At 39.5% G+C, this 12,791-nt stretch overlaps 1 protein-coding gene across 1 annotated transcript; it reads left to right on the plus strand.

The window, feature by feature from the left end:
* The first annotated feature begins 203 nt into the window (after window positions 1-203).
* Window positions 204-7,606, plus strand: slc25a35 (solute carrier family 25 member 35). The gene is made up of 5 exons (XM_052119453.1): window positions 204-762; window positions 1,806-1,871; window positions 2,160-2,312; window positions 4,675-4,809; window positions 4,978-7,606. Exons 1-5 carry the CDS (start codon window positions 391-393, stop codon window positions 5,140-5,142), a joined length of 891 nt encoding a protein of 296 aa, XP_051975413.1. The 5' UTR covers window positions 204-390; the 3' UTR covers window positions 5,143-7,606.
* Window positions 7,607-12,791: the final 5,185 nt, after the last annotated feature.

Here is a 12,791-nt window from a genome sequence, read left to right on the forward strand (position 1 = left end):
TATATATATATATATATATATATATATATATATATATATATATATATATATATATTTGAATTTTTATATATAGCCTATATAGCGTTGAGGTGACGTTTGATGTTCTGTTTACAACCGTCCAATCAGAGGCTGCGTAAGAAAGGCTGGGGCGATATCTCTGTTGTGATTGGTTAATATGCCGGCGTCCTCTATGCACGCGCCCTGCTGATGAACGCAATCTGACAATGACACGGAGGAACAATAACGAAGTTTGTGACATTTTAAAATGGGGCTTTACAGTTGTTTATCAGTTATCTTAATATTTGCTTATTTATTTTGTCCATCGCTTGTGAATAACATAGGCCTGGTGTTGTTTGCGTATTCACCATTTGAACACCGTGCGATATAATCATGGATTTCGTTCTCGGCGGCGTAGCTGCGTGCGGTGCTTGCTTATTCACAAACCCGTTGGAGGTTGTGAAAACTCGGATGCAATTGCAAGGTGAGCTGAAGAGCCGAGGAACCTACCAAGTTTATTATAGGAATGTATTTCACGCCTTTTACACGATAGGTAAAATAGATGGACTGCCTGGTCTACAGAAAGGTTTGGTACCCGGGCTTGTGTATCAGTTTTTCATGAATGGGGTCCGGCTGGGCTCTTACGCCACCATCGAGTCCTTGGGATACATTCACACGGACGGAAGGGTCTCCGCTGCGAAGAGCACACTGGCCGGGGCCGTTGCCGGTGTCGTGGGTGCTGTCATGGGAAGCCCGATTTACCTGGTGAGTAACTGAACTGGGTGTATTTCTGACTAGAAAAATTAGGATTAAGCATCAAATGTCATCAAATTTTCAAAGCATGAAAATTTGTCATCAAATAATCACACCAAGTCATTTCAGCCTCATATTATTTTATTTCCTGTTTTTTTACACATAGAAAGTGGAAAGAGATCATCAGTGAATAAAGACACACAGTACTGCGCAAAAGGCACATAAGATGTTTCACAAAAACTTTTGTCATAAGTTGGTTATTTATATCTTCAGCTTTAGTATGTCAATAGGAAATATAAATGTTAGACTCCCAAACTTTACTTTTGCAATTTAAGATTAATTCTAAGATTAGAATAGAAGAACAAACAGATGTCATTTCCCCTACAGAGCCCCTCACTGAACATTGTGTCAGTCTGGGATTGCATAAAGAGACAGAAGCAACTGAGAAAGCCGAAATAAATAGAAGAACTGTGGAGTTAGGTACTTCCTATCAGCCAACAACCAAGAAAAACTGTGTCCATGTGTACCTAAGAAAATTGGTGCTGCTTTAAAGGCAAAGATGGTCATACAGAATATTGATTTATCTTTTTTTTATGTTTACTGGACATTGAATGACATAAAGTGATAAATGAAAACTATTTATGGCATTATGTTTTGAAGACATCCTCACTATGCAACATTTTTCACAAGTACCTAAAATCTTTGCACAGTTCTGTTCATTTTGGTCTGTTCCTCACCCCAAACTATCGAACAGCTTTGGAAGACTTGCAATACACATATACTGTATAAAGTGCTTTTTTGCCCTTTTTGGGGCTTGCCAGTATAAATTACTATTCACTTTCAGCATATGGAAAATGCCAGTTCGGTTTGTGTTTCAGGGAAGAGAGACAATATTACGAAATGAGAGGGTTTATGATGACAAAATTGTATTTTCTTGGGTTAACTATTCCTTTAAGTGTCATGCCAACACCCAAGACTTGTGGTAACCCATGGCCTTGAGTGTCTGAATGTTTAAGTTTAGTAAAATGACCATCATTCTCTTATCTTGACCTCAGGTAAAGACACATTTACAGTGTCAATCCACTTCCTCTATTGCAGTAGGACACCAGTATAAGCATCAGGTGAGTTAATATTCAACATCTATACATGACAGATTTGAAGGAGTTTTTTTTTTAATGTGAAGCAAGTAGTTTCATCTTCCCGTCTGCTGATGCTGGGGTTTTGGAAATTTTTCTAATTCAATGTTCTGTCACACATGCCCATTTGCAATTCGCCATTTTCAAAGGCAGATTTGTGCATCCATGGTGACATAAACCAGTCTGAATCTAAATCCTGCCACTGTTATGATGTAAACGTAGTGATCGTTTCTGTTGTACATCTCTTTTTCTTTGTTTTTCTTTCACTGTTAGGGAATGATGCATGCACTGTTGGCCATCTACAGACAGCATGGCATTTTGGGGTTGTGGAGGGGGGCAAGTGCAGCAGTGCCAAGGGTCAGTGTGGGGTCAGCTGCTCAACTCTCCACTTTTTCTGCTTCTAAAGAGCTGGTCACTGACACACAGGTAAGCATGATTCACTTCAGGTAGGAATAAGCTGGAAAAATAAAAATGTGTCAGGGAAAGAAAGAAGATCAGTATTTATATCTTAATGTATTTTTTTTATTTTAGAACCATGACAATGTATTTAAATAATTAATGAAATTGTAAAAATTATAAGTAAGTTACTAATAAAATTAATTAATTTTTTAAAAATGAAAACCATTTATTAGTTTACATTATTAATTTAATTTTAAACATTTAAACAAAGCTTTTCTGGATTTTATAAGTTTTGTCATCATTGCTTTCTACACTATAAAAAAACTAGTATTTCACAATATACACTTGAATTAAAAAATGAATTGAATTAAAAAATGTAAATGTTTCAGTCTGAAGCATTTAAGTTAAATGTGTATAATAGTGTATAAACCAGACAAAGGCTCTGATTTTGTCAGCGTGTTAGTTAATTTACCATTTGTCACCGATTATAGACCTCATTCAGGTTAGATGCCATATTAAACTTTTTCGTGAAAACAAGGCTGTGAGGTATAGACACAAATTTGTAATGCGAATGCAAGTAACTCTCCAATCCATTTCCATGTTGTTATGCACAAAATATCACAGAGTTACACAATTATGGTTGATCTTTAGGATTCTTTAGGATTTTTCAGGTGTATGTCATTTCTGTGTGCCAAAGATCAACAAATGATTAGATGGTGTTGGTGTTATGTTCACAAATCATGAGAGACTGTAAAAGCTTTGCTATACTAGGTGTATTAATAAAAACTGTTCCAATTTTATTACAAGTCAGCATTGAACTGCTCCTGATATGAGATCCCCTGGATGCCACTAGATTTACAGTTGTATCAACAGCTCAGAGATCATTATGTGATGTTTACTTGCATAAAATTTTGCTGCAAAAAATGAGTACGATAATGATTGCACAGGAGGAGTCTTGCATTCGCCTGAGGTTGTTTGAGTCTTAATGGGGTTGCACAACTGATGCATCTAGTGGACAACATGGCACGTTCTAAAATTTCTATTAAAGTACGCACACCAAGCGGCATCCAGCTATGACTCTTGATGCTGCTCAAATGCGCCACAGAGCGCAACTCGCATATTTTCAATTAAATTCGAGCCAAAGCATTATCAAAGAGCATAGATTATTTACTCTTGCGTTGTTCATTCTTGAAGAAGGAAAAAAACCTTGGTGACTTTTGTGTGTACTGTTTGCCACCTGAAACGCATCAACGCGTCCTGTGTTCGATGCCTATGCCATGTCCTAAATGCGATGTGGCGTGGCGTGGCGCTTCTCATCCGGTGTGCGACCACCGTTAATTTTACTTTTTGAATCACTGTTAATGATAAAATATGATTTTCAGGGGGGTAGCTCAGCAAGTATTGATGCTGACTACCACCCCTGAAGTCGCGAGTTTGAATCCAGGGCATGCTGAGTGACTCCAGCCAGGTCTCCTTAGCAACCAAATTGGCCCGGTTGCTAGGGAGGGTAGAGTCACATGGGGTAACCCCATCATGGTTGCGACTAGAGGTTCTCGCTCTCTATTTTTTTATATATTTTTCAATCAGGGAAACTCAAATGGGATGGTTCTCTCAAAACATGGTAATTCTATCATCATTTATGGGTAGAGTTAATAAAATATGCATTCCTGGTGACTGTATTACATAATTTATATCTTAAAATACAACTAGTTTTTGGCGCCACCTTGCGGACATTTCATCTCAACCACACTTCCAGCTTTGGCCACTGGGGGCAGTGGTTTCAATTTCACTGACCGATTTCAGCCGCAGAACTTTCGACCTTCTGTTGCTGAATTCAGAGTCTGATCATTCTGTAACCTCATAAGTTTACCACAGAAGAGAAGCTTACTAGATTTTTGACGCTGCTCAGTTATCTAAAAAGGGATCCATATGACATGTGCACTCTGTAAGACTTTTGAAGCTATACAAGCTATGTGATGTGTGACTAACAGACCAAAATGTAAGCAATTTTTTGCAGAACATCTTGCGTGTTCACATCTGGCACATTCAGGATTCACTCGAGAACATCTTTGATTGCGTATATTGAGAAGCAGAAATCAATAAAGTAGGAAGAGAAGAAAATGAAGACTACACTCAAACGTCATCGTTTCTCACATGCATTGTGAAGCGCTACTTCTAAATTAACTACATTTGAGAGATTGGTGATGACAGAATTTGCATTTTTTGGGAAAACTATCCCCTTAACTGTAGAATAAAATACTCTCAGTACAGCTGAATTGAAATGTATACAAATATTCTCTTGGCAGGGGGGAGTAATATTGGTTATTTAGTAATTAATGCTTCTTTGCTGTTAACTTGTTTCTCTTTCTCCTTTTTCCTGTATCTGTAGTTATTCTCTGAGGGCAGCTGGTTAATAGCTCTGAGTGCTGGAATGATCAGTAGTGTAGTCGTTGTATTAGCTATGACGCCATTTGATGTAGTCAGCACTCGCCTCTACAACCAGCCTGTGGATTATCTCGGCAAGGTGTTTCCTTCCAGCTATCCTCAACATTCAGCAATCAAAGTCTGAAGAGCTTTATGCTTTAGCTATACAGTGTCATCAAGCACTTTCGTTAATAGACTGTAGATAAAGTTATATTATAAAACCATCAAAAAGGTATTAATACTCACTGTATGTTCTTTTCTCTTGCAGGGTATATTGTACCGAGGTTTTGTGGACTGTTTCTCTAAGACACTGAAGAATGAAGGTATGACTGGTCTATATAAAGGTCTCGGAGCTTCATACTTCCGACTCGGTCCTCATACCATCATCTCCCTGGTCTTCTGGAACGAGCTGTACGCTTTATACCACAACTAAAGCTAGCGTCTCACAACAGCCTGATGTGGGCATGCCAATCAGCAAAACGTCATCTTTATGATGTATTCCTGATCTGCTGGTTAAAGTAATTTAAGATTGTTCTTGTAGTTTAGAGCCTTATCCAGTATTTGAGATATAAATGCTTCATATTTTACTAAGCTCTAGACAAACAATAGGGGCATTTATAAAAGGTGGTTCTGATCAGCCAGAACTTGAAAGACACATAAAAAGGTTTTACAAACAGCCCTTGAAGAGAGTAGACTGATAATTAATAAGAACTAGATTGAGACCATTCCTGAAGGACAACCCAGTGCTTGCAAAGCAGCAAAAGAATAATGTAAATCAATTTAAGTAGGGGTGGACCGGTATAATGATTTTTGGCCGATACCGATTTTAACTAAAATGTTACCTTATTTTGCTTAAGAATTATGCTTTACAAGATATACAAACAGGTATAAAAGCTTTGAACATAGATTTGATCTGTTGGACACATGACAGGCTAACATTTTAAGAGAGCCACAATTATGGATAATGACTCTTGATGTGGAAAAAAATATTTTGCTCTACTAAAACTTTTTAAGCTGAACTGCAGAAAATGCTTTCCCTTACAAATGTCACTTCCACAATGTTAGGGTGTTATGGGTGGTTTCCAAGGCATTGCTATGCAGTTGTTAAGGTGTTTTTATTTCACATGTTGGCATATGGTTGCTAATGTGTTCTGGGTGGTTGCTAGGTCATTGCCAGGTCGTTGATGGGATGTTATGAGTGGTTGCTAGGTAATTGCTTTTTGGCCCAAGTCAGAAGAGCTCACCTCCAAGTCATGATACTATATTGCCAAAAGTTTGTGGACACATGAACAGCAACATTCATGTGTGCTTGTTGAACATTCAATTTCAAAACCATAGATATTAATCCCACTCTTTGCGGCTTTATCATCTTCCACTCTTCCACTTGATGTTGGAATGTAGCTGCATCAGACCATCAAGGAGGTCCGTCACTGACGTTGGGCGATGGACTCTGGCTCACGGTTGGCGTCCAATTTATCCTAAAGTTGTTCAGTTGGGGTCTAGGCCAGTAAAGATCTTCCACACCAGACTCAGTACATTATTTCTTTATGGACCTCGTTTTGTCATGCTGGAACAGAAAAGGGCCCTCCCTAACTGTTAAACCAATGTTAGAAGCACACAATTGTTTAGCTTTAGCATTAAGATTTCTCTTCACTGGAATTAATGGAATAGACAAACATGTTAATTGAAAGGGGGTGTCCACAAACCTTTGGCCATGTACTGCATTCTGCTCCCTAGATATGGCTTAGGTCCCTCCTTCAATGTAAGTATATTGGTAGTCAATAAGCTGCGCAACATAAGGTATATTTCATAAGAGTTTGTTTTAAATGGTTAGAAAAAAAATGCCCTCATGATGGTAAAAGTGCCCCTGAAAATCAAATGCCCCTTGATTATAAAGCTTAATTTCAAAAAGTGGTTAAACAAACCATAGTTTAATACATTGTTCAATCTCCTAAGAATGAGCAATAGTCAAATTGCAAATTACAAAAAAAAATAGTTTTTTGAGGAATTTAAATACAGTGCTGCATTGTGATCATTGTAATTATAAAAACTCAATTAGAATGTACCGGATGCAACAGGATGGAATACTTTACACTCCAGAAAAGTTTTGTAAGTGTTAATGGTAAGAGAACATATCTACATGCAGTTTTAGAATCAAAGTTACTGTAGAACAAGAATAACAATTTGTTAATGCAAATATATTTTTCCACAATGTGGAATGCATTCAAGTCAGGCCTTTTGTCATAAATGCACTTTTGTAAATAATTTGTTAGCTGGAAACATGCTAAAATATATATCGGTAGACCTTTTTTTTTTTTTTTTTTAAACCCTCTTCGAAGTAAAATGCAAGTCATTGCATCAACATCACATGAGTGAACTGTTTTGCTAACTTGCTGCTAATTATTAATAATGTAAGGAAGGACAAAACTCGACTTATTTTCTGGACTCAAACTGATTGGTTAAAACATAACAACAGACAGTAATACATTTGTTTTAATTTTTTCCCAGCTGTCTATTTTGTCTTAATGTTTTTCGATGCCTCTTATGTAAGGTTTTCTCATTTGTTTCCATTCGTTTTTTTTTGCTGGAACATTCATAAATGTGTAAAAAAGCAACAGAAATAACTCCCATCACCTTTAGTTATGCAAATGTCAGTTCTTGATCTTGCATTCTAATGTCTCTAATGTTTAACTGCTGGTCATGTTTCATGTTATATTTCTAAAGGGCTTTTTCAAATGTGGCAAGAATTCCTAAAGACCCATATATACTGTATATTTGCATTGAATAATAAGACATAACTGTCACAGTTTGCCTTACATTGAAGGTGTTTTTACTGAATGTGTAGCACTGTTTGAGGCTTTAGAGAAACTAATGTAACTTACTGTAATAAATTAACTATTTTCCTCTGAGACTCTGGCTTTAAATATATATGAGTAACCATATTGGGGTCTAACATAACAATGTACAATCTGAGATTAAACTATAATATTTTTTGAAAGAATGATTCTTTATCTTATACTCTGCAGGATTTTTGGGCTGATGTCTGAACATTTTCACACTCAAATTTAAAAGCTCCCTGTCCATACATACAGTGGACAAATTTCATGAAAAAAATCTAATTTTACAGATAACCCCCTATATTTTAAGGAATTATTGCAATAGTTAATAAATAACATTTGTGTATGTTTAAAATTTTTACATACTTTTTTTATGTGTAAAATTTAAAAGCATGCATATCAGTTCTGTGTCTCCTATTTTCAAGCAAATAGGCTTATTTTATTCCAGTGGATTGCAGCAAGTACTAGACGAATTTTTTCATCTATCACCCCCCTTCATATTATACTGATCTGAAATATCGGTTGTGCTCTAATGCATTTTAGCCCTCACGTTGGCACTCACCCATAGACAACAAGTCTTTTATAGAAGGGTTGAGTGCTTCCACACTATTTTCTGGAATATCTTGTCTTCTGAGTTGTCTAGAAGCCCAATCAAGGTGTCATTGGAAAGTAGAGAATGACCCAGCCATGGCATTCTCTCTTTTGTTCTCCCTAAGAATGGTACAAAATCATTCAGTTGGGGGCCATATAAGATCCATGTCGGGGGGTGTCCCTCCAAAGAATGAGAACACCGCGGAGACCACTAGGGGTGGCTTTAAAGTGGAAATGCAACACATGGTCTTACCAAATACCTCTCAGGTTGGAAGCATGACATGTGGAAGGGTCCCGAGGTAGATCCTACCCAAGGGGGGAGGAGTTACTACAAGACACGGTGACTGGAGGCTGACCTATGGAAAGGCAGACACGGTTTACCAACAGGGAAATCTTTTTTGTGGAAAATACATCACATGGGGTTATCAACAGGATAACCAGTGCATGTGGAGCACCTACCTCAGTACAGGGCCTAGTTGACGCGCATCCAAAGACTCACCAGCCACTAGGCTAAGAACGTCCAGGGTTCACACTTTTTTGCGAACATGACTGGGAAAGGAGCACACGTCTTCACCTCAAGGGAGGGGAATGCGCTATGTGCAAGCGGTACACCCGGCCAGCTGTCCCGAACTTACCTCTTTGTGTCACCTGATAACACATGGGATGAAACTGGCTCAACCCTGAGGTTGTAAAACCTTGCAAAGGTGTTAGGTGATGCCCAGCCTGCTGCTCTACAGATGTCTGCTAAGGAGGTGCCGGTGATCAAAGCCCAAGCGTCCGCTACGCCCCTGGTACAATGGGCACACAGCCCAGCAGGGGGCGGCATGTGCTGGGAGTGATGGCATCAATGACCCAGTAAGCAATCCTCTGTTTGGAGACAGCGCATCCCTTCTGCTGTCCACCAAAGCACTGGACACATCAATGCTGGGTCAGCCTCCTCCTGGGACAGTGCTTGCAGGTTCACCACCTGATCCCTGAGTCGTGGGAACCATGTCACATAAACCGGTCGGGGTCTCAAGACGACGTGAGAGTAATCCGGACTGAACTGCAGGCAGAGAATGCCTGCAGGTCCCCTACACTCTTGATGATGGTGAGCACCGTCAGGAGGGCAGTCTTCGCTGCTGACTCCAGAGGAGGAGATGGCGGGCGAGTTGCAACATTTGACAAGAGCGTAAAATGCCTTGAACCAAAACATGCTTGCCCCGGATCAATGGCAAAAGCCTCCACAGGGCAAGTAATACTGCCAGAAACTCGAGGTGTGGGCCAACGCAGGCGTGGGCCAGTCCATGGACCAGCGGCTGCGTGCCCATTGCACACGGCACCCAACTGCACTTGGAGGTGTCCATCGAAACCACGATGTGCCAGGTGGTGGTGCTCTGCAGGCACAAGTGCACCGCGACCGCATGATCCACCTGAGGAATCGCCGCATACCCCAACGTGTAGTGAGAGCTCGCAAAAACCACAACCGCGTAAGCCCCTCATGCACTTCCGGTAAGAAAGGAACAGAGGCAGAGGGAGGCCTTGAGTGGCGCTCTGCCCCCAGAAACCAATCGTCGAGTCGTGAAGGTTCAGGCGGGAGCGGAGGGTTCCACTCCAGCCTGACGCTTGCGGCTGCCCAGGCAAGCATGGCCGCCAGCTCCGCATCAGCCTGTGATTGGGCTACCGCACCCGAGGTTGGGAGTCGAAACGAGTCCTCCGCCATGATGTGCCCGCTCTTCGATGCAGCAATCGATAGCTCATCCTCTTCACAAGCTCCGAATGGAGATGTGAATCCACCTTGAGACCAGCCCGCGGTTTCATCCCAGGACTCGGGCGGGTTGTACGAGCATACTGGGGAATGGGAGGTACGTGGGGGTTTTCCCAATGGAGAAACTCACATTGAAGTCCCCAGATCGCCCCAGTGCAACCCGATTCTGCCTCAAACCCGTAGGTAGAAGCAATGTAATCATGGTCATATTCTCGCAATGACGACATGAACCATCCACAAATGCAGTCTCCATGTGTCTGGCACGTGAGACAGCGAGCATGGCCATCAGAAGCAGAGAGATAACGACCGCAACCAGGAATAACACACAAACGAAAAGGCATCACCAATTTTCATTCGCCTTTTCTCAAAAGATCAGAGATGAATGGCACTCCAAAGAGCGACCCCTAGTGTCACTTCATCGACACAACGTCGAGTGAGAGACAGAAGGGGAACAGCTGCTTACCTCTACTTAGCAATGAGAGTTTCTGGCATTCGGCCTTGCCCATTGCCCATAAACAGACCCATGCGAGTGATCATCTTCTAAATCATCCGTTTTTCAACAGAAGCAGCCACATTAGCTCATTCGTTTTACAGCATTGATGGCTACCACTTTAAGTGTTATTTTTACTCTTTCTTCCTAATCTCTATTCGCCTAAGAAGATTATTACATGAAGCAGTACTGTATACATGTGAAACAACTCTCTATGACTGCTCATATGTTCTCTTATCTAAACATTCCTCCTGGAGCGGTCCATTCCACGAGCTGCCTCCGCGAATGGGCGCCACATCACAACTCATTCATAATCATTCCGCAAACATGTCTCGCCTCCTCACAGCATCACAGTTTGCCTTGCCGTGCAGGCTGATAACATGAAGCAATCGATTCCACAAACTTCTAATCATCTTTAGACTATAACACAACTTTCTTCCCACCCTTGTGTAGTATTATATACATGGAGAAGAAATGAAATGACATGATTTAAATCTAGAAAAAACCCAACCTTTTTAATCCTGGAATTCCTCAACATCATAAATTAAAGGACCAAGCATCAACAGTCCTACCGAAGGCCTGTCTTTGGACAATAAAATGGTCAAGACACTGTAAACACCATAATTAAAAGCAAAAAGGGTCATTGGTCAGCAAGGCCCCCTCAGCATGACCTTCTGAACTTCCACACAGAGTTAAAGCAGACTTTTCCTTGAAAGGTTTCCAAAAGACCATCAGATTTGCACAATTCTAATACTAACACATTTCATCTTAATCTAGGAATATTCTACACAAAGTCACAGTACTTTACCGATGTAACCTTCTAAAATGTACAGAATACATTTAAATCCACGATTTAACCCTCTGGGGTCTGAGGGTGTTTTGGGCCCTGGAGAAGTTTTGACGTGCCTTGACATTTGTGCTTTTTTCAGTTGCTTAAAAACATATTAATGGCTAAAGTCTGATAACACTGTATTCAGAACAAACTGGGCTACAATAATATGTGAGGAACATGTATGTACATGTTTGTATTTTTGAGAAAATAACGTTTATGCGTGGTTTTTGAAAAAACTAAAATTTTAAGTCACTGAAATAAGGTCATATATCACATACTAAACATTTGTCCACAAGACTTTTGAGAATTGGATCTTGTAGCCTAGAGTTTTTGCTACAAAATTATGTGAAAACCATCCTGATCACTCATTCATACAAAACAATATAGTAATTTAACTTTTTTAAGACACTTTTAGTGTTGATGGGTAATATGCGAGGAGGCATGAACTATCACGAATATTTATGTGATTCACACCTGAGGATAAAAAGACCACTCCTCTGGGCCTATCAATGAGGAATGTGACAAAGAGAGTGAATGTGAGGAGACTTAATGATCAAAATCAAGATTTAAGTTAAAAGAAGTAATCTGACCATACATTTTCTTTACACAAAGACTTTACTTAATTTTAGACCTACACTACCCTTAAAAGAAGTCTGCTTCTGAAGACTGCATTTATTTGATCCAAAATACAGTAAAAACATTGTGTGAACTAATTTTACAATTTAAAAGAACAGTTTTCTATTTGAATATATAGTAAAATGCAATTTGTGATCAAAGCTGAATTTTCAGCATCATTACTGCAGTCTTCAGTGTCACATGATCCTTCAGAAATCATTATAATATGCTGATTTTCTAATATGGGCATATTTAAAGTGCAGTTTGCTCATTTAACCTGAACACATATTTGCAAGCACAAGCTTTGTTGATGATAACGAGGCAGCATAAACACATTAAAATATAATCTAGACATTCATATTATTTTTATATCATATTACATATCATATTTATATCATACAGCATACAATGTAAATGCCTGCTTTAGCCAAAACAGCATTTAAATGTAACTAAAAATTGCCTATTAGGACATATTTCAAATGTCAATACTTTGAATCCTGTCTGGAAACAGTCCCACTGGTAAAATATGTACGTTTATAAAATAGCATGTCAGCTAATGAAAACTAAATTACTTACTCGTCCGAAATTGTATCCTCTGCTGGATCAAATCTCTCTTCAAAATACAAACAAGTCCTGCTCTTCTTCTGAGGAAAATGTTAACTCATCCTTACATCCAGGAGTTTACAAACATGCAGAAAAGTTGAGTTGTGTTGTGTTTACACCAAATCTCACAGTCGGGGGCGTGCACCGTTTGCCTTGATCGTCTCAGCACATTAGCGTGTGAATGGCGCGCTCTGCTGGTGGGTGGGATCAAATTACAGATAATGAAGCTGAGCCAGGAAAAACGTACATCGCTTTGTTTCATACAGATTACATTGCAGGAGAATATTTGTTTTAAATTTGAGTTGTTTTATTTAAAAGTAGACATTTTAAGCTTTCTTTAGAAATATGTTTCTTGTTTGTGCAATAA

The sequence above is a fragment of the Xyrauchen texanus genome, chromosome 4, assembly GCF_025860055.1.
Source record: "Xyrauchen texanus isolate HMW12.3.18 chromosome 4, RBS_HiC_50CHRs, whole genome shotgun sequence".
NCBI classification, from domain to species: Eukaryota; Metazoa; Chordata; class Actinopteri; order Cypriniformes; family Catostomidae; genus Xyrauchen; species Xyrauchen texanus.

Excerpts from the sequence above, each read along its gene's own strand:
- slc25a35 (XM_052119453.1), top strand. The coding sequence starts at position 391 with ATGGATTTCGTTCTCGGCGGCGTAGCTGCGTGCGGTGCTTGCTTATTC. Across the intron at positions 1,872-2,159 it reads GACACCAGTATAAGCATCAG|GGAATGATGCATGCACTGTT; the intron begins GTGAGTTAATAT and ends TTTCACTGTTAG. Across the intron at positions 4,810-4,977 it reads CTGTGGATTATCTCGGCAAG|GGTATATTGTACCGAGGTTT; the intron begins GTGTTTCCTTCC and ends TTTCTCTTGCAG.